At 39.7% G+C, this 22,681-nt stretch overlaps 1 protein-coding gene across 5 annotated transcripts in view; it reads left to right on the top strand.

The window, feature by feature from the left end:
* IL1RAPL2 (interleukin 1 receptor accessory protein-like 2) overlaps positions 1 to 22,681 on the top strand; it is a 389,492-nt gene that overhangs the window by 264,585 nt on the left and 102,226 nt on the right. For all 5 annotated transcript variants that reach the window (XM_014954876.1, XM_014954878.1, XM_014954877.1 and 2 more), the window contains exon 6: positions 15,759 to 15,833. In XM_014954876.1, coding sequence (XP_014810362.1) covers positions 15,759 to 15,833 — 75 coding nt within the window. The remainder of the gene's footprint in view (positions 1 to 15,758; positions 15,834 to 22,681) is intronic.

The following is a 22,681-nucleotide window of genomic DNA, read 5'->3' as shown; positions in this document are numbered from 1 at the left end:
TTTTTTTTTTTTTTTTTTTTTTTTTTTTGGTCTACAAACCTCCTCAACACATTTGTTTTAGATTGGAGGAAGTTAAATATTCTTTAAAGATATCTTCTTAATTTTCTGAAGAAAAATATATAACTTATGTTTCATATAAGACAAATGTCACACCAAGGTGTTCCTATTTAGGGAGAAGTAGTATATTACTCTTCCTTTCTTTTTTTTTTTCGTCTAAAACTGAATTTGACATTAATTTACAAACAGTTTCAGGCAACCAATAACACATTTCTTTTCCTTCATGAACCATTTGTCTGAAAAAATTAACTAGGCTCCTACCTTTAGTATTTGAGAACTGCTCAGTGTTCAAACAGTGTGAAAATATAATTGGAATCTCCTAGTTTCTGCTTCTTCTCACTGTCTGTTTTTAAATAGAACAAACAATATGTAGAAGTGAAAAAGGAAAGGAACTAAAACCTGAGAGTGGTGAAATCTGTGAAAGGTCGTAATACACCCAAAATTTACAATGAAATTTATTAATTAAAAAATGTACTTGCCAAGAGTACCAGCAAAACCATGAACAATAAGAATCAGACATCTTACTGCCAAACTATTACCGTCTAAAGTTGGAATTCAGGTGTGAAATTTATTCTCCTCTGTGACAGACTGCTGTGCCAGCACTCAGAGTCATCCCGCTCACACCGCAGAAAATCCAGACAGTCTAAAACCATAAAGGATCAAGATAAATAGCTGCATGATGACAATCAGCCCAAAGCTTCTGCTTGCCCTGAGTGTTCTTGCTTGTGAGACTGCAGCCTCATCTCTCGAAAGAAACATCTCCAGATGAAATTTACTTCACTAGAGGGATTCAGACTGGAAAGTTTCCTGATCTGAGGGTTTTTCTCTTCTCTTAAAACTGTGGTCCCCCCTGCAGCAGTCCAAAAACCACTGATTAATATGAGACTAGGCCTTTATCTAGGGCATGAGGAAAGCACTGCTTCATTGGTGGTGGAAAGCTTGCTCCCATAAGAGCATCTTGTCAAAGCCCACATCTCATGTCTCAGTTTCTTGTACAGAGAGTCCATCAAGGAAATGCTCCATCCCCAAATCTGTGTGCTTATCTCAGTGCATCTCTGACAGTCCCTATGGCGTGTACTTGTACTGTACATGCCTGTCCTGTTCCCACCTAGGATCCTTTAGACTTGTTTCCCAAAGGAGACATTTCAGTGTGTGGTATTGGTAAGTCATCTTTCTAAGAGGCAGAGGGGAATGGAAAGGAGGAGGGAGGAGGCTTGTGTACCATTAGAGGGATGGAAGAAGCATTCTCCATTGTGCTGTTTGCTTCTGCAGAAGTGCAGATTTTGGAGATTCCCCAGTGGATGCTACTCGCCCTGATCCAGATTTTCCAAATATGCTGACACAGCAGAGATGAGCACCAGAAGGAAAAATGTGCTCCTCTGAAAACACTTCAACAAAGCTTGTTAGGACTGTCATCAATAATGATGAGTGTACAAGAGACAGTGACACCTCTTGAGCTAAGATAACATGAGGAAAGAGAGAGAATGAGCAAGTATCCTCAGATGCAGCCTAAGCTCCTACCAAGCCAGTTTGCCTGCCCTGACCAGCTCAGCTTGGTCACAGTAAAGAGCATCTGCCTCAGCCACCATGGTCAAGGTGAGCACAGAGGCTCCTGACCCTGAGCTGCCTGCTTCCCTTATGACTCTGATAACATCAAACTCTGTTAAGTCAGGTTCTTTAACCTAAAAAATATGGCTGTGGAATAATCCTCGTTGGTTCGTTTCCATTTCAAGTAAGCATAAATCCTGTTGCTGAGTCCTCTGTCGTAGTACTGTGAGCCTTGTGCTGCTGGGGACTGGGTCTCGGGGAGAACGCGGATTACCTCAGAGGTAGTTCACATATTATTAAAGGAAATGTCGGACTGACAGACAAAGATGGAGAGATGGTGGTTTGTGATAGACATGTTTGTAAAAGCTGGGAGGAAAATACTGGGAAAGAAGATGGGGGGGAGAGAATTTGCTCTGTTAGACATCTGTGTATTGGAAGTGACAACGTTTAATATTACTAGCAGGGAAATGTATAATGTATTAAATTAATGTACAGTATTATGGGGTGCTTTTATACAGCAATTTGGCACTCTTGGTGAAGTTTTGTATTGAGAATTAATAAAGAAAATTCTAGTGTAAAATATGCCACCTTCGGTATTCATAAAACATGCCATAGTTTAAAGGACCCAATCCTGTACATATCCACAGAAACGGAAGCTTTGCCATTGACTTCTGCAGAAGCAAGGTCAGCTACAAAATGATCAATTAAATAGGATTCCAAGAATGATTTATTGTCCCCACGATATTCATTTTCACCCCATTAGTGTTCCTTTCGTTAGTGTGACCTTCAGTCTTGCATAGTGAAATGCTCATTGCTCCAAACCATGACATAACATGATGAGAATACAACTGATAAGGCAATGATCTGAATCAAACAAGATAGTAGCAGTGGTCAGGAACTTTTTGTACAGTATATTGCACTCCTGGTCCATACCTTGTAATGGTTTTGGACACCCTGGCAGTATCAAATCTGTATAGTTCTAATAAATTAGTTAATGTGTAGGTTTGAGGAATCAGAAATATCTTTTATAAGATCTGCTTGATTGCTGATCATTTTAAAGTGCTTCAATGACTAAACCGTAGCATCCAGACATATATTTTCTTGAGGGGGGGAATTAATATTGGTTTCCTTTTCCAAATGAAAATATCTAGCTTTGGATCTATCACACAAATGGAAAACTAACAAAGGGCTAATCCTGGTGGCACAGGAATTCAGTTATGAACCATCTATATCACAGGCCTTGGAAATCTTGACTTGCAGTTTCCATTGAAAAATAGAGATGTTTGATGTAGTGACAGATGATATACTATACTGTATTTTCTTTTTCTATTGCTGTTGGAATTGTATATTTAGTGAATTAGTCGTGATTGATGATAGTGGTTTAAGGACTTGCTTGTTCTTCCTGGGAAAAGATGGCATATTTTAACTATATTAATGGTTTGAGACTTAAGGATAGCACCATATATTTTTGTAATCTTTCAGCAGCGAAGCCACAATTTATACAAATGGATTCACTCTGTCTTTAGCTCAAGCAACTCTGACAAAAGATGTCATTTGAAGTAATGTTGCTCATCATTCATAGACACAAAAGCTTAAGGCTCCATTGCTTTGATATGAAATTGTGTTGGAGTTTCCAACTCCTTGCAAGATCAGTATATGGTGTTAATGATAATTTAACTGTTTTATGCAGCTCCAGATTGGACTATTTTGAACACAAAGGTGCTTATTTACCAACAGAAAGAGATGTACTAACTTGAGAGTATGTAGGAGGAGAAGAAACGCATTCCAGCAACAACTCAGAATTCCCTAAATGTTAGCTCTGGAGCAGTTAAAAAATAGTGCTACCATGCATTCAGCCAAAATTGCCTATTTACAGTACAGTATATTAGATCCCTTTACAGCACCTTGGTAAGGAAGCACATCATTGCAGAATAATACCAAGGGCGGGGAGAGGTCTCTGACTTTTACTCAGGTGTATTAGCTGAAATGGAGCCCAGTCCTGCAGTTGCATTTGAATACTCCCTTTTGTTGTGATATCAGTAATGCATGTATAGGGACCCATCTCTGGATGGGTAATAATCACCAAAAGGATGGTACAGAAAGTAGTCTTTAGACACAATCTGAGACTAATAACAGATTAAGACAGACATTCTGTCTTAAAAGCCTATCTAAAATTACTGCTGCACTGTGTTTTTGTTTCTGTGATCCAATACTTTTACAATGCTGCTATGCTTTTACTACTAAAAAAAACCTCTAACAACAACCAAACCAACCCCAGTCCTTCCTTTCTCGATTTAATCCGCAGGTTCTGTAAAAAGCAGTGATATCATATAGTTTGTAGATAAGTGATAAATCTTTATATAGTACCTATTTTGCAAGTGTCCTGACACTCAAATATTTTCTTTAATTATTAGTTAAAATCTGGGAGAGAAAGTGATAATATTTCTCACCTGTAATCTTGTATTTAGATTATCTCCTTGTTACCCTGTTAAAATACTTTGTTCTGTAATTATTAATCAAAATATTGTTCATCTCCCAAGAAATTGTCATGCTCTTTAGCATGTTTTTCAGTTTAAATTGAAGTAAATTGAAGTAAAAGACTTGATGAACAAGATATAATCTTTTTTTTTCTGCAATAAATAAAACATGATTGATAACTATTCTGCATCAGAAGGAGTTGATGGACATGTACATATTGATTAGAGAGAACTAAATGGGGTGATCCGTAAAACAATCACACATAATTGGTTTTCACACTCACCATATGATGAACGTGACAAGTGATGAAATTCTTATATTTCCTACACTGTCACTGCTGAGTTTGTGCTCAACTTCTCCATCAGCCAGTCATTCCATCCTTTGGGAATTATTATACATGCTTGTAGATTTGTATTTTTTATTTAGGAGGAAATTTGTGGAGTTGTTTCTCAGATTTTACTTTCATTTTACATTGGAACAAAAGCCAAAATTCTCCAGATTCCCCTCATAAAGGCACGTCTGAAGAATGCCACTTGAGAATACTGTTTCAGAAAGAAATTGAAGTTTCAGAGTGGCATTATTGGAAAATTTGGGGAGGGGGATCTTTTTAAAATTACTTTCTTTGTTGCTTGAATTTTTCTCCATGAGCTGGTGCAGTAGTACTACATAATCATAGATGAGATATAAAATGGCAGTCAAAATAGTGTGTTGAGTTTCATTTGAATGATGTAGTTTAAATGTAATGGCAGTTACTACCTAGAACAGATTGAATCGTCTTGTTCTCTTGTTGAAAATGTCAAAGCAAAATCTTAAATTGCTTCAACACATGACAAACAGAAGACACTTTCAACAGGAAAATGAAGTGTCGAGCAGGTTCGTTACAACAAGCTGACACAATTTCATGAAAAATTTCTCAGAATTTACATTCCTGGTGCAAAACTTATATCTCTCTGCGGGGAAAAAAACAGCAGAAAACCTAAAAGCTGGGTAATGAATGGTCCTCTGAGAACAGCAGAGGAATGTAGCAGCTGAGGAAAGTGATCTGTGTTTTGAGCTGCTTCATCAACAGTGTCTTGGTGGCTGAAGGGTGGGAGCAGTGCTGATTTCTGTCCTTGCAGTCAGATGGAGAAATTGCAGGAGAATGGAAAAGCCCTCTCGGGAGCCTGTGTATGCACAGGTAGTTCAGGCAGAGGCAGGTGCAGTATCTGGCTCTTTGGGCAGCCCATCAGTGTCGGGTCCATGCACCGTTCACAGAGAACTTGTACTGCCTTGGTCACCAAGGCTGGGGCGAGCGAGTTCCCCTTCCCATGCAATTTGTTAATGAAAATAGGGTGGGTGCCCCTCCCCTCCCTTCCCCTCCCTGGCTCTTTCCATTTTATTTTTTCTTTTCTATTTTTTTTTTATTTAAAGATTATCTTCATCTTTTAATAAAGGATGGAGGAAATATATTGAAGGATTAAATCCTTATCTGCAGCCATTTGAAGTGCCTGTGGGACTGTTTAATCACACATTTCAGGGGATTTGGAAGCTCGGCCCTCCTACAGTTTCTGCTGCATACAGTATAACCTGTGCCCAAATTGAGCCGTGGGACAGGTACAATCCATCGCTTACTCTGCTGTCAAGTTTATTTTAGGCTCCTCTGATACAAACATCTGGTGTGTTGACAGTCTGCTTGGCAATGGTCACACAGATTCAAAATGAGTATGGTCCCAAAGACATTTTTTTGGCCGTGTCTTCACTCTTTTCCATTGCTCTCAGTTTTGCCACAAGATCTTTGAACTGTTTCACTGGGAAGTTAATTTGTTCCTCTCAACTGTGCTGCGTGTCACTTGGGTTGTTAACGGGGCTGCACAGAGATGCACCAGTGGGCACTGGAATGACATTTGTCCTCATGCTTTTTGTACATATAGCTCTCTATGCAGCCTTTAGTCACGTTCCCTTTGGAGGTTTGCTTGCCATTCTTTGCATCTCCACTGGACCATTAAACATTTTCAAGTAATATTTTAGTCTTAGAATACTATAATTCAGTGTTGAGTAGTTGCCTCCTGTAAACCTACTATACGGAGGTGAAAAGTGTGCCCACTGACTTAGGGTGTGAATCATTTATCTGGAACTTGTTTTATCAAAGCTGTGAAGTTTCTTGCAGCATCTTTCTTTGAGGCAGTGCTTTGTGCATGTTTGGTGTATTTTTGTGAAAAAGAAATTGCATTCTCCGATCAGAGAACTGCCCTGTGTTTGATGGTAGCTGATACTGAAAGACTCAGGTCCCACAGTGATCACCAGGAGGCTATTCTGCTTCCCATCACCTGGTATAAACTCTGATTAAAGTGGTGAAAGGCAGCAGTGCTGACTGAAAATGGGTCGTCCTGACAGAGACTTCTATGGATGCTACTTTTTTGTTAATTCTTTTAAATCCTTTGCCTAAGATAAAATGACGCATTTCATGGGATAACTATCTCCTTCATTTCTTAAAGCATTGTCTTTCATGAGAAGATTTACATTTTCTTGATCTTCAGTCATGAGGCAGGATAAACAGTAGCGAGCATATCTATGATTTCTTTACATGGCTATATTATGCCTGCTTTTACTTGTTTTCCTGCTCATCCAATCAATAATGACATGATTTGGCCCATTTTTTTCTTAACAGTGCTATACGTGCTTAGTGAAGCATAGAGTTCAAAACTTCTTCAGTGGTAAAATGAAAAAAATAATAGCAATACCTGGTGGAATATATTTTGCAGCTTTTAAAGGCAAATTAGAGACAAAGAACCTACATAAATATTGCATAAACATTTTATGAAAAGGTGTTCCTTGTCAAGTATAGTAACATTTTTCATCATTGTAGCAAGCTTTCAAAGCCGGGGTACTAATCCAAAGAATGCATCAGAATTAATAGGCTGGATGGGACAGGGTGAAACCTACTCATTAAACCCCTACAGAGCGAAATCAATTGGCAAGAGATGACTTAATAGAAGTGCCCATGTTTCTTACTTGTGAATGCTGTTAGTCTAAAAAACTTACAATTGAAATTCCATCTGAAAATTGTTTGCAGTTTGGCTGCTTTCAAATTGTATTGGTCCTGCTGAACATCAAAGTAGGCTGAGCTGTTACATTGTGCAACATCTAATAATGTCAAAAGTACAAGTTTTAAATGGTCTCTACTGCCTTTGAGACTGCAAATGAAATACATTTTTAATGTTGATCTTCAGTAGCTCTGTCCTCTTCTTTGAAAAAGTACACAGAAATATTTGGTCTGTAGCAAAGGTTTTTGCTCAGGGCTATCTCAGGGCACAGTAAGTCATGCAGTTGCCTGAAACAGCAAACGAAGAGAGGTGGCAAAATGGCACCACCTCCTCCTTCACCAGATTGTGGTGTGCACCAGCTGGAGGCTGCTATTGAGCTTGGAGGTGGCATTTCCCAGCCCCAAAAAGAGCTCCCATTGTTTTGCCTAAATATAGTCCCATAGGTGCTTAATGCTTAGTTCGGCTGGCCTTCATCACCCACAATAATTCTCTTTTGATTCAGTATCCATATTTAATATGAGGTTTTACTTTCAGAGAATAATGGATTGCTTTAAGTTTTATTAAAGCAATACATACAATCCACTCCATGATAATTCATGTTGCTGGGGTTGTGGTGTGGTGCAGTAGTTCACTGTACATGAGTGGTCAAATTGATCATGGAATATTAATTGGTTGTGGACTGTAGGCTTTTGGTGCTCTGGCTTCAGGTTGACAAGAATGATAGCTTTCATTTGCATGCAAAGTCTCCAGCTGTCCCTTCAAGATGGATGATGGGATCCGGCTTCATCTGTCACCACTACTTTACTTTTTTATAGGACAGAAAGAAAAAAGAATTAAAAAGGCCAAAAGATAAAATGTCATAAAATGTTCTTTGCAGATCTCCTTGAAATAGAGGGTAATTTCAGGCATCTTATTTCTGCTCAGAGTCCAAGAGAAACATTTTGAGTGCAGATTAAATGATGTATCCTTTGTGTTAAATACAGTCTGTTCATTAAATAAAGCACAGTCCATTTGAGATTTTCATGAATTATATTGCAGGGAAATGCAGTCTACATTTAGTAACAATTTATTACACTTTTTTTCTGCACTTCAAAGGGAATTCATGCTTGCTTCATAAAAGAAAGCTGCATGATCCACACTTAGGAAAGGATTAAAATGATCTTGCATGATCTAATCCAATCTGTGAAATTTAGAAATGCAGTGAAAAGAAAAGTGTGTTGGCAGCCACAGGAGTAAGGAAACTTCATAGCATCAGTATGGGGAGAGCCCTGCTAACACGGAATTCTTCTGCTTTCCAGCACCCACCTTGCAATGACTTGATAGTAACCCATACCATCAGTGTCAGTGAATGTTTCACATCAGGAGATGCATAACAATCAGCTGCTACTGGCATTTAATGTGTATATTGCAGTAGTGTCAAGTGTTCAGCCCTGTGGTAATTACTTTGTGATGGGCACCTTGTGGGATTTTGCCATCTGTGCTTCAATAATGTGCGACCTATGCGATTGTTTCTATTGCACTTCACCAGAGTCCTCCTAAGTCATGTTCTGTTGTGTAAGCTCCACCAGAATCTCACCGTTTCATTTTCTACAGCCCTACATTACTTGATTGCCTTGTAATCAAGGGGGAAGAAGGTCATGCACAAATCTGAAAACTAGAAGATCCCCAAACCAAAATCTAGTTCATTTCGACTTTTCTTAACATTTCCATGAATTAACAAATACCTGGTGCTCCTGCTCTTCTCTCCAAAGCAGTTTGGCTATCTCCATGCACCCTGATAGCACCCTGTGTGCAGTACCTAAAAACATCTAAGCTGAGAAGACTGGCAGCAAGACTTCTTTTTCAGAGATGATTTCACACCTGCTCTTTTGCCAGCTGCTCTTACTAGTTTTAAACGGTTACCATGGACTGCAAGGTCATGCCTGCAGCAGAAGCTGTTGGAGTGGCTGGCAAGAACAGGACAGACATGGCTAGTTTTTTTGGATTTTGACTGCTCTCAAAGTCAAGGGGGCTACAGTCATGGCCAACTTCTTCTTGGTGCCAGTAGTATGACCTGTCAAACATGGGTCTGTTCCAAGTCATTGAGAACTTAATGGCTTACAATCAAAACCACCAGTAATGATCCAAGAGCATCTGAGTGCCTCAAAATTCATTTCCCTTGCGAGCTGCATTTCAGCATGGACACAGCATCTTCCTTAAAAATGTGATTGTGTTGCCCTTCTTTCTATGTCATAAAAAGAATTCATGTGATGAATTCCAATTATTTACTGCTAATATAAAAATGCTAAACTCCTTCTTGCAGAAAATTGTCCCACAGTGGCAGACCAAACAGTGCATTAAGGCACTCTTGATCCTAGGTAGAGTTTTCAAAAAGTGATATTCATGGTGAGGGTAGCAAAGGGGGGTGGGGGGACATCCAGTTGCTGTATCATTTTGCCCCATTGTCCCAAAAGATGCATTTCCTGCTCAAATAATAATAAATGGAGAAAAAAAAATCTTTGTCCCTGGTTAATGACTCCTGGCTTTCACACACGTTCTGAGTTTATTGAGTTTGAGTTTATTGAGAATAAGTGTTCAGTGTTTATTTTCAAAGGTGGAGACATTTATCCTTTGACAGCATTTTGTTGCAATGACTTTATTTCAGTTACAGCATATAGTGGATGGAGGTGCAATCATTTTGTCGGCTTGATACTATGGTGAAGGAAAGGCAGCACAATAGCTAAATGCTGAAAAAGCATGTTTTGACTGAGTGATAGAACACACTACAGCTAATCAGGAAACAGTGTCCCCACATAAACACAGCTTCACAAAGTTGCATTTTTATGAATGAGTTGCTTTATGTGGTTTTCCACTGCTTTTCAGCTTGTGTGGTAATGTACTGCTGCGCAAAGAAAATAAAAAGTTTTCATTCTGACTGGCCAGCGGGACTTGCTGGTGGACGTGTGTTAGAGGCACATTCCACTGAGGGTACTTATTACAGGTCCAGGTGGAACCCTTGGCTCTTTAGACAAGCTTTTCACTCTGCAAGTGCACAGTGCAGTCCCTGGCAGCTAAGACTATAGCTGTCACATTTAAATTTACATCTGCACAATTGGCTAACACGTCTGCTTAGGTGTAAGCAGCAACATAAAAGATAAAGCAGTAGCAGGTCAGGCCTGAAGCGTTTTTCTGTCAGCCATTGAGAAATGTGTTGGCACAAGCTGGGATTTCAGACGAGCCAAAGGGAGTTAGGTACATATTTTTTAAAAGGTGCAATGCTGAGCTTCTCTTAGCAACATGTGCCCTTTGGTTAACATATTGATTTAGCATTTTGCACGCAGTTAGTTCCATCTTCATCGATGGTGTGAAAGTTGCGATGTCACTGCCAAGATTGTTAGATGCCAAAGTAGATCTAAGCCATGCCTGGAAGCATGTGTGTTTGAACTAGGAGTGAACAAAAGCTTAACTTGGGGTATGAGCTAGTTTCAGATTAAGGATTTGGCATGCTGTTATTTGCCTCAGAGGATGCTATTCAAACAGATCAGTTCTGCTGTCAAAAGGTTAGCCAGATCCTTGATTGAATGATACTAGAGGCTCTGTGTTAATTAATGGTGGGAAAATGCCAGATCCTTTGATTGAAGGAAGTAGGTTGGCATGTAATTGCCTCATAGAAGATTTGAAACAATTCTGTTAGATTCCCTGCATTCTGCTTCATATTTGGATAATTGTTCCTTTCATCACTGCAAATTACATGAACAAATGTCCAGGAGGTACATCAATAGCAAAATTATAGAACTGCAGTGTACTTTGGGTGCTTATCAAAAGAAGAGGAAAAGTCATTATCTGCCCTGAGGAAGAAGAAGAAAACCCTTCCCCAGGATTAGACCAACTCTAAGCCACATGTCAGTTAACATTTTTAGCCTTCTGCCTTCATCTCCCTTAGAAGAGTTATCTGGTCCGGAAAACGCTCCAGCTGTACTGAGTCACAAGAAAGAGGCCCTTCAAATCATAAGCAGCTGGATTTCAGTGCGTGACCCCGATGCTGACTGGCTTCACACTGGTAGCAATTCAGGTCCTTGGAGCACAGGTGATGCCTATTGACTTTGAATGTGGCTTTGCATGGCACAGGGGGAAGGAAGGTGATCTGCGTTAAGTTCACAAGTTGTGTTTAGCTGAGTTGCTCAACAATGGCAGTAAGAGCTGCCTGTTCATTGTAGTAACAGCTTGAGCTGTCTGTCTCTCACCGTGGTTGCTGTAAAAGACGTCTGACTTGGGTGGGGAAAGTACTGTGAGGCTGCTGCAGAGGGAAGGTAGGAAATAGTGTAGAGAAATAGAGATACATCAAGTAACAGACTGTGAAGGAACTGGTGCTTATGGAGATGTGTGGTTTTTCTAGCTAGTTATCATTGTTTATCCCTAAGTAATGATATCCTAAGGCTGCTTGTTTTCAACTGTTTTGTGCTTTTTCTAGAGAACTCATTAGTGTGTCAGATACATGTTTGAATATGGAATGAGAGAATTTTGAAACAGTAAGTCTGTGATGGGAAAAAATGCTGCACTGGCACTGAGAAGCAGGACCTGCTCCTTCAAGGCTGTTGTCTTCTTCAGGTGGTGCTGTGGGTAGCCAGACATTGCCCTGTGCAGCAAGTTATGCTCTCCCTTATCTGCTAAAGGTCACTGTGTAACTACTTGAAGAGACAAAATCTTTGGCGGGTCTCTATCTGCTTCTCTGAGGCACTTCTCCTGGGACAGCATATTCCTTGTGCCTGTGAAAAAGAGAGTATAAAAGTGTCATGTGTTCCAGGAAAGAAAATGCACCTGGATGAATGGTTTCAGAGGATCAGATCAGTGTATTGATTTGTACAACACTCTGCCTTTAAATCTCTTACGGAAAAACCCCATGGCAAGTGTTGTTGAAATCACAGCAACTTGATTATTGGTTTAAAGTGTGTGTTTTACTTTCTAATGGGGTGAATATAAGCATAGGAGGAAACAGCACTTTAAACAGTCTCCTAGTAGTGCTGAACAGCCTCTGGCCATGTCCACTCAGCTCTCATGGGAGGCACATGCATTGCCAGGTGCCTCTGGGTAAAGAAACGTCTTTCCAGCTTGTCATCCAGCACCTGTGACTTCCAGCGATGCCTCGGGTAGTGTGTGTGGTGTTACTGGGGGACAAATCACAGAAGCCTTGTGCAAGCCCTCCTCTCAATCTTAATTCAGTAGTGCACTCTATCAGCTGATACTCACATAAACAAATGCAGCCAAAGCTGTCACAGCCTGTTCAGGGGATGAAATCCTAGAACGGCAAGTAAAGGCAAAGAAACCCTTTGTGTGCTTCGTTGTCAGACCTAGTGTCTTGCAAAGGTAGGTCTGTCTGTGAGGATTGTTGCTTTGGGGAACTAATATCATCCTTGTTCTAGTGGCTTCCCCATGTAAGTATTCGTGCTTTGAGCAGCCCAGGGGCATGGCATGTGCCAAGGGGTCTGAAAAAAAAAAGGTAGACACCTCTGTCCCAGCTCTTCTTGTGACAGTTAATGAGGTATGTTCATATTTCTGCACAGAAGTACTGCTGTGCCTTTAATAATAGGAAGAGTGTTTGCAGTGCGCTTACCTGTTTTAAATTAAAGTGGTTTTGTGGGAGGTGAAGAGTTCCATGAAAACACATAATACTGTTAGCTTGTTAGACATGTTGTTACAGTGACAATATTAACTCTTTGTTCTGCTACCCCTTCTAGCAAGGCGGGAAATAAGAGTGCTGCACGTCTATAAAACTGTTCTGAGAATTAAAAAAGCTTCTCTTAGAGGAATGAGCATTTGATAAAGGTTTTTTATGAACTTCTATCAAGTACAGAGATCATGAAAGATTAGAATCCCTTGTAGCTGAGAATATCTTTTACATCCTTACTGTTTAAGAAGGGCAAGAAATGAATGTCATAAGGTGCATAAGTGATCTGATGCCTGACCTCTAAAATAAGAGTGGCTTTTGTTTTCTGTAAACGCATATGACATTTAAGACCCGGCAGTTCATTGCCTTCTAGACTCAAAATCCCTTTGGGCCATTTCAGCTCCTACATAAAGAGTTCTGACAGGCTGCCAGTTCATTATAATGATTACCATCCAAGAACAATATGGCAAAATATAACAATTTAAAATGTGACACACAGGAGCACACTTAGAAAACATCCAAAGACTGCAAGTAAAGCAAAGGCAAACAGGGGAAGCCCTGGTCAGGTTGGGTTGCAAGGAGAGCAGGTGGGAATGAGGTATGAAAAGAACATTAAACAAGGAAAGCCAGAGGACACTGGCGCCACGTGGATGCAGCTACCCCAGCAAATTTTCTCCATGTCCTACAATGCACACAGAGTACAATTTAGTACCAGAAATGAAAAACAATAATACAAGAAAAGCCTAATGGTAGCAACAAAAGCCTGAAAAAGTAAGGGGGGGTGAGGGGGGGAACTAAGAAAAAAGAACTAAGGAAAAAAAAGTGTTGGTAATATACCGGAAAGTGAAATTGTTTGAATTAGGTTGTGATTTGTGAAGAAGCTGGAGAAATAGTTATCCATCTCCCCTTGGATACAGTGGGATTTTATGAGGAAGAGAATCTCAAAAGCTTTTAGCAATTTAAAAGCATCCGTTGCTTAAAAAAATCATCAGTGGAATGTGTTCCAAAGCCCCTTGGGTTTGATGCCCAAAACTCCTACTTAGAAGTTTTCCGCTTTGGTTGGGATTGAAATTCCATAAAAAGCAAGTAGTGAGACTGTACTTACACATGTAGGTTTGGCAGAAATTTGTTCTTATTCTCTAATGACATTTAGATGACTTAGGTGCATTAGCACACAAATTAATTATTTGTTTCTGCCAGAAATTTTCTACTCACAGGCTAATCCCCAAATAATGTGATTGTACAGGTAGCCTTGATGTTGCTTCTGGGTCAGCCTTACCACTTTGTATTGGATGAGCATTTTTGAACTGCTGAATTCTCATTAACAGATTTCCCATTTCTCTTTCGTTCTGAACCCTGCTTGTGGTTTTAGTCTTAATAACATGCTGTTTAAATCACTTTGGAGATTCCTGTGTTGTCCTTGCGGGTAAACAGTACAAGGAGTTCTTCTTATGAACACACGTGATTTTGATCTGAAATGCTGGCTGCTGACTTGGTACCCAAATGCTTATTTTGTGATAAGCAAAGCATAGCTGTAGCATCAGTGGAAGGAACTCCATTTTCATTTAAATGGAACTGGGGAAATAGATTGTGCTGACTGTCAGCTGTAAAGCAAAATCAAACAGGTATTTCTCTAATGCAGTTTGTCATTTCCTGTAGATGTGGATGTAAAAGTGGTTTGTAGGTTGATGATTTTTATATTTTTTTTGGTAGTAGAATAATTCAGCTACGTCCAGTTTTATGCAGCTGTCATTTTAATAGCTGGTTATCAGAGCCCCGGTAGCGAAACATGGAACTGCTGCACCTCTGCTTCAGCCATTCAGCCAGCTTGTTTTAAAGCCCCAGGGAAGGTGTGTTGAACCATTGACTGATGCTGAAGCAGACCCCATGGTGGAGAGATGTCCTCCAGGTACACTAAGGGCTCAGGCTGAGCTGTGAGCATAGGCCAGGAGCTTGCAGAACTCAAGCACCCTCTGCTTGGTTCAAGGAGATCTGCTGCCCAGACAGAGGCAACTTCAGCCTGAGCTACCAAACCACCGGGTAGACTTACTTCCTATCAAATCAGTAGGTGCTGAGGCTTCTGAGGAGATCAGGGTAATTTTGCTCGAGTCTTTTATTGAAAAATGCAAATTCATTTTACAAACTCAGATCAAATAAGTTCAGGTGATGAATTTCAACTGGAAAAGTATTGAAGTAATTTTGAAATGTTTAATTTCATGTGGTGCAAGATGCTGTATTTTATGAAAAACAGTTCTTCCCATCTCCAGGAATACTCAGATACTTATTTCAAGCTAGCCCCAGCTTACAAAACCTATTTGCACAGCCTGGCACTAAGCTCTCAAACCAGGTCATGGAGCCTGTCTCTGTAGCTGTGCCTTCCGATAGCAGTGTTATCTGTGACCATCTGTCCTAGTGGCTGGAGCAGTACCCTGGTAGGACCAGGCTGGGGTAATGTTTCCTGCTCTCAGATGGAGATGTTTCTCTACAGCAGAAGGCAGGGTCCCCCCTTGGGCTTGGAGAAAGGGTCCAGGTCCCCCACCCGATTGGGTGGGAATGTAAGCTGGGTGTGAAGCTACTGGATTTTATCAGACAAAATTATGTGGCAGTTTTCTTTGAGCATCTAAACACTGTTTTGGGCAAGCATAAAGACATGTTGGGACTGGTCACACTGAAATAGGTTTGGTTGGTATTTCAAATTAAGTGTGTTAACTTTGCAAGGTGATGATCTAAAATGCTTGATCTAGTTATTATATGTAGATTAAAAGTGAGAAATTGAGTTTGTTTTGCTGCTTTGTATTAAAAATGTAATTCTTAAAGTAACTTATTTCTGTTGACTCAGCGGGCCACCAGAGCCACTAGGAAAGCAGTAACACATTGGTAGTGTAACAGCCACATTATGTAAAAATGTTTACATGCCATCAAGTGTACAAACATTTGATTGCTTACATGACAGGGCTTTTCTTTTTTTCCTCAATTTTTCCATTACATTTTCTCATTTTCTTTTCTAGCTTTACTCACAGACAAACCTCCAAAGCCATTGTTCCCCATGGAGAACCAGCCAACTGTTATAGATGTCCAGCTGGGTAAGTCCCCGTCTGGGAATAATAGATCCTAAACTTCCACTCTGATAGCAGATGGGAAAAATTGAAGGTGATAAGAAAGGTTTAGTGCTATTGTTATTACATGCAAATCAATTTACAGCTTCTCATTTATAACTGTAGAATTTACTGCCTTGGCAATTTAAGGGAATGAACTTGTGTAACATCAGGGGATGGCAGTACTAATTGATTACATTGGGTATTAAATATAAAGCGCTGCTGCTCTTTTAATATATGATTGATAGAGTAATGTATGTCTACATTGGTGCTGTATTGATCAGTTGATGTACACCCTAAGACAAATATTCTCATAAAAGAAGTGCTGATTCTTTTAAAAGTTAATGTAAAATAGTGCATTTTCAAGTTGTTCTGAATGCTTACCAGAAAGGGCTTTTGACTAAAATGCTTGTATGCTTTTCTCACTCCTGTTATATATTCTTCTGTGAATGCCCATCTCCGAATCTCAGCTGGCAGCCTGTATTTTCTCTCATGTTGAGAAACTCTAATGTTAGAGAGTTCTGATAACTTTGGGGAACTGTGGGGCATCTTGGTGCTGAAGGAACAGCTTGGCTCTGAAGTTCCAGAGTTTTTTTTCAGTGACTTGAAACTAGATTTCTAATTTTGAGAGGCAGAATTGGAGTTGCTGTTGAGGAGTGTGGTGTCATGAGTTTAAATTACAGGAGATGTTTTGCAGATGCGGATTATTCACTCTGTGCTGAAGCTGTGGCATTTTCCTTCTTCTTGAGCTTGACTCTCTTCTTCCTTTTATACCAAAAGTGGTTAGAATTCAGTGGTGGAATATTGTTTAAAAGCAAGCAAGGTCATAATGAAACATTTTAAGTGGACTAATAACGTTGTGGAAAAGCTGTTTGTTTGTTTTTGTGAAACCCTACAGGGTCCTACTTGAGCTGAGTATAAAGGCACATCCTTGTTCTTAAACCAGGTGACTGACAATTTCAGTGAAGCACTTAAGATGCTGTGAAGTATTTAAAAATGGAGCTTGAATTCTTGAATGTGGTTGTTGAGTCGTGGTGAGAATCTGAATCATTTGTGACCTTAGATAATCTTAAAGATTAGCTTTCTCTCACATGCCTGAATTGACTAAGAAGTCTGTAAGGGCTTGCAGAGGGAAGAGAGCAGTGGATCTGGGAAGCAGTCGGTGCCAGATGAATTCTGCAAAAGGGCTCAGATATGCATATTCAGGTTCCCTTCCACAGGAGTTGCATGTCTGTAGCTGAGCAGAAATTGTTCCTAAAAGGGGAAAACACAAAATGGGTCTGAAGCCATAATCAAAAGCCGACCAGAATTAACAGCAAAACACAGTGATCATAGTTTGGATCAGCCCAAAAGGCTGAATTCGGTCTCCTGGTACAGCTTCTTAAAAGTTATCCTTCTAATGATTTCCTTTGGGAGCAAACTGTCCCGGCACACATCTGTGTAATAAAGGCACTCAAAGAGTACACATCTTTGTTTCCTGCATTTTTATTCCATCTTCATTTTCTCTTCCAAATTCCCCTGTTCCATCAGGACTCTGTTGTTTTTGCACTGAATTTCTTCCTTTTCCTGCGTGAAAACATTTTGTTCTGACTGATTAAAAAGAGATTTGATTAAAAAAAAAAAAAGAAAACAAACCAACCCCTTCCTCTCCTTGGAGATGTGGCTCAATAATAGGATTTTGGAATATCTCTAGAGGAAAATATAAATCTAGCATTTTTATATGCTGGAATGTAATCCACTAGTTGTCCCCTAAGATCACGGAATTTACATATGGTGCTTTTTTTCTCATATATTAGTGTGTTTGGTTATTGCCATTAAACCATATACATATTATGTGCGAAAGATTCATGCTTATGAAAGAACCTGAACTTATTTCTTTAACATACAATGAAGTTCATTGATTTCCCTCTTGATTTTTAAATAGCAAATAGATAGAGGTAGAAAATTCTCAGGGAGCACCTTCATCTTATGGAGGCCACCTGCAGCTTTGGGCTGGGAGGCCGTGCTGACCTCTGCAGTGTGCTGCAGACCCTCACTATGTACTAGAGTTTTGTAGGAAAGTGAATTATTTGAATGCAGCAAAGTAATGGAAGAGAAAGTGGTATGTAAGGTCATCTGCTGGAATACTTATCTGAAATCTTGTTAAGCTCCTAGGAGTTTTGAAAAAGTGACATGCTTCAGTATCTTACTAGAAATCAAAGCAAAGTTTCTGTCTTACAGGGCCTTTAGCGCATGGAGTCAAATCGCCCAATCTGCTGGCTTTTCCAGTGGTTGTGCAAGTATGAACGTGCCACCAAAGTACAAAAGAAATTAAGTTTAATCCATCTACTTGTTCTGCAGAGATTATTTTAGATTTATATTGGAAAACTAATCTTTAAAGAAATAGCTGTCTTTTCTCTATAAGCAGAGGAGATTAATAATTATTTACTGTCTTTATCCCCAGTGATTAGCACAATGCAATGCAAAATCTTCCTAGAACTCTAGACAGTGGCCTAACTGTTTAGCAGCTTATTTGACCTGATTGCAGACTTCAGTATTCACCTTTTTGCTTTCAGCTTTTATAAGAAGATTCAAATGAAAATAGGTATGCACAATTCTTATTGACAGTGGATAAAAGAGTTCCTTCAGGCTTCAAACACGGCCCAGAGCCTGCCTTGTTCTTCTTAAGGAGCATGAATGTACTTTTTTGCTTTTTCCGTTTTCCTTTGGAATGAGACAGAGATCAAAACCAACCCCGTCAAGGTTAGAGAGAAGCAGAAACTGGAATTTGCGCCTTTCTTGTTTTCTGTATTTGCTTTTGCTGGAGAAACAGAGCCAGAGAGAGGAGGGTTGACAGGAGGACAAAAGAGCATCCCAGAGGACTAGAGAAATAGTCCAAAACAATTTCACTGTCAGATAATCACTTCATCTCTGGGCCTAGAAAATAATGACAGAATTTATTTTTTTTTTATTATTAATTTGCTGCTTCCTTTTCATAAATACAAGACTAAATTCCCCTTTTTGTTTGTTTTTTAGCTCTTTGCATTGGGCTCAGCATGATAATAGATCTTAATTGCATAATGTGTAACATGTTTAGTCTTACTATATCTTGGCTTTAACAAATAATGTTTAATTGTACGTATACTATGTGTTTTTGCAAATACATGGTGTTAATCTGATAATATCGTGTTCTTCCTAAAAAAAGATATCCCTGATTTTCCTTTGTGATATTAAAATAAAATTTGATAGTATGAGCCAAAATACCTGTTGGTCTTCTGCCCAGGACATGGTGTGGCTTTAGCAGAAGGCCCTTAAGATTGCACTTGAAGAGTTTTGTACCAAAACTCTGTACTCCTACAAACTCTGTTTGTAAAATGCGACTGTTTACCATGTAAAGCTCTCAAAGTAAATTTATGAAAGCTTATGCCAGTGTGATTCAAAGTAGTTGTTCAAAGACCCCATTTTTAGAACAGGAACTTGCTGTTGCATTGATTGGCCATATAAACCTAAGCATGTACATGTAACCTCCCTGAGGTTAGAGAACTCCTTGTGTGATTTAGAAAAGTAAAGATCGAAACCCCAGTCAGAAATCTTGAGGCTGTGGTGCAGTAAGTTTTAAAGATCTATTATCTATTTTTCACATACAGCTGTTCTGACAGTAAGTAGAGCATGCTGTGCTGTAAGTCTTAAGATGGCATGTTGGTACATCATTCCGCTGATTTCTTAATTTATTTTTTAAATTCTTTTCCAGTTAACTTTGTTCACTCTTAGTACTTTGAGAACATGGAAAGAAAGATAGCCGATCCTTTTGGTTTTGATTACAGGATTACACAGTAGGTTTCTTCTCTGAACTTGCTCCTTTGCACAATTCTGGTAGCACCAAGGAGCCAAAATCTGACTGGTAGGTAGGTAGCTGTGAGTTACTGCATTGCCAGCTCTCAGCTGGTATAAAAGCAAAAAGGCAGAGGCATAAGCACTTGTGGAAGAAAGGAAGCACAGTTGTGCTCTGCTGATTCTTGGCTGGACAAGGATCTGTAAGGATTTTGTAAGAGCTGTATCCAGCACGCAGAGTGATCTAGCTTGCACCATGGCTGCTATGTCACACTTGCGTTTTCCAAGGGTATCAAAAAAGCCAAAAATACAATATCAAAATAGAAGCTAAGTCTGTTAATTCTGTACCATGTATTACAGTGACTGCAACGTTAAGTTAGTCTTTTCCTTATAAATGAGTTAGTTGAGATGGGAATGAGTGTTTATATGCTCGTGTCTATATTAATTGAATATATCATTTATGTATCATTTGCTTTTCAACTATGTACTGGCTTTGTTTTCAAGCATTTACTTAAGGAATGTAGCAAGAGTCTTAGAAAACAAAACAAGAAACATCTATGTTAATTCATTTACTGAACTGGGAAAATGTCAAGGGGTTTAACTCACTTTTGTTGTGGTAGTTTCTCTGCTTCTAAAGATGCTGAGGAAAGAGAACACATAGTTGTGAGAATTCTCACTTTTCCTAATAGCTGACCTGTTCAGAAAGATTTTGTTTCTAGAAGATTTAATAGTGCAATTCCTTGGGACTAGTTATTAAGCAGATCAATAGAGCTACTGTAAAACAAGTGCAAGGGAGTATACAAAGTTATATCTGCTGACAGGTATGGGAATAGAATGAAAACGGTTTGAAAAAAAAATAGGTCTTTTTTGTTTGAAGCACTGGCTGGAAGGAATCATTTGGGAAATGAGAATGCATTTGCTGACATTTTTAAGATAACTACATTTACTGTTCAAAGTCTTAGTTTTCCTTGAGACCCCACTTCTCTTCTTAAAACTAAATAATATTAAAAAAAAAAAATCTCTAAGATTTTTTGGATATAGCTATTTTATACCGACTTCATGTATTCAAGACAATCCAGCAGTGTCTGTCATTGCTGATTTGCTGATTAAATCATACTCTCTTGATGTTTAAAGATACAGGTATTTGATGAACATCTTAGTTGAATAGGGTGGTGATCTTGGACAAAAAACAATGCAGAAATTTTGAACTGTAACGTAATTCAAACAGAGCACACGATTTGAAATCACACTTGGGAAGGCATTAGTGTGTTTGCAGTGAAGAAAGAGCACTGATACTCTTCTGTGGTCAGGCCTCTGAATGCCGTATACGTGCCTTTTGATTTGCTCTTTGATTAAATGATCACATGTGATAACTACTCAGGAATGTAGGAGGTATGTATGAAAACCAGGTATTTTAGATGTTGGTAGCTATATGCCTACACTTCCACCTTTCTTTCCCCCAGTTCCCACTTGCATTCTCAAGCCTAGGGCTTAGCAGAGGTTCTCAGATGGAAATCTGGGTTTCTGTGAGCTGGGCCAAATCCAGAGCTTTGCACCTCTCTGAGGGCAACGGCATTCTCTGCCTGTGCTGCTTCTGCTCCACCTGCTCAGCTGGGGCAGCACAAAAGAGACAAACCTTGAAGACAAACCAGAGGAAGTGACCTAACCCAAATGGGCCCTGAGTGAGCAGAGAGGCTGAACTGGGAGAAGGAGGACACTGAGACCAAGACAGATGCTTAGAGTGCAAGGAGGAGACAGGGCTGCATATGGGGTTTTTTGTTTTCATTTTTCTCCCTATTTTTTTCTGTTGAGATTTGGAGCTCTTGTCACTGTGTGAAATGTGGTGGCAGCCCAAATCCGCATTTGCAAGGAGTTCTCAGAGCCCAGTGGGAGTGAGATGTGGGCATGGAAGTGTGCTGGGTTTCTGCGGGTCATGACTGAGCTGCCACAGAACGTGTTCAGACTGACTCTTCTGAAAGCTCATAGCCTGATTAGACTTCGGAGGATTTTCCTGGGAATGTCTTATGTAGAGACTATTGGCAATCAAGTAGGATGTCCCCTCTCTGAGGATGAAAAGAAGGGGGATTGAAGGAAGGAAATAACTTTTTCCCCCCATTCTCTTCACCCGTTCTGAGAATGCCTGATGCTTTTGATGTAGATCCCTCTCCCTTCCTGACTTCCAAAATTAAAAAGCTCTAATTAGGATAATTAACTAATATCTCAGCTTTGATTTCACCTAATGGATCAATCGGTGCAAAATCGTAAGCACATGAAACCAGAGCCTTATAAAGAACAGCCTTGCTAGGAGATGATATTTCCTATATGTACACTGTATTTCTTCTAATTGGGAAATACAGTAACAATCAGCAATAGAATTATTTTTTTTTTCTGTTGAATCCAATTTTTCAAGATACAACTCCTTTTCCTGTCAGAATAGTCTGTAAATATTACTCCTGTAATATAGTCTGTAAATATTATTAAAAGTAGTATTACTTTAAGTGGATTACTGTCTTATGGTGCCTCATCCAAGTGTTTAAATTGTACAGAGTGTTCTACAGAGAGTAGATTGAAATTTGTCCATAGAGACCCAGTTGCTCTTCCCTTGTGCGAGGTCTGAGTGTGGGATCGCATCCCACTGCATTATTATGTTGGGACGAAATAATCCCTGTCCCCATACCAGGGACCTAGGTCTGTGTGCACTGGATGGCAGAGCAGAGTGGAGGCATGTGGTTAGTGTCCCCTCTACCTGAACATCAGGAGAATTTTGAGCCCCAGTTCTCCCCATACTGTGCCTTTGTCTCATAGCTGTGTCCAGCATGCACTGTTGCTGTCTGAAGGAACAAGCTGGTACCCTCACTGCTGTCTTCTCCGCACCTTCTTCCAGCCATCCAGGGCTCCCACTGCACCCACCTTCTCCCACAGATAAGCCGGGAGATCCCCTTTCTTTCCACAAACCCTGTACGCTATTCTCCTCACTTCAAGAGGTTACAGACTCGCTGTGTAAATGACCCCAGACTCAGTGCTGG

The sequence above is a fragment of the Calidris pugnax genome, unplaced genomic scaffold (genome assembly GCF_001431845.1).
Source record: "Calidris pugnax isolate Ruff unplaced genomic scaffold, ASM143184v1 scaffold38, whole genome shotgun sequence".
Classification (NCBI taxonomy): Eukaryota; Metazoa; Chordata; class Aves; order Charadriiformes; family Scolopacidae; genus Calidris; species Calidris pugnax.
Note: the sequence above shows the minus strand (reverse complement) of the source record. Positions and strands in the feature narration are given on the sequence as shown.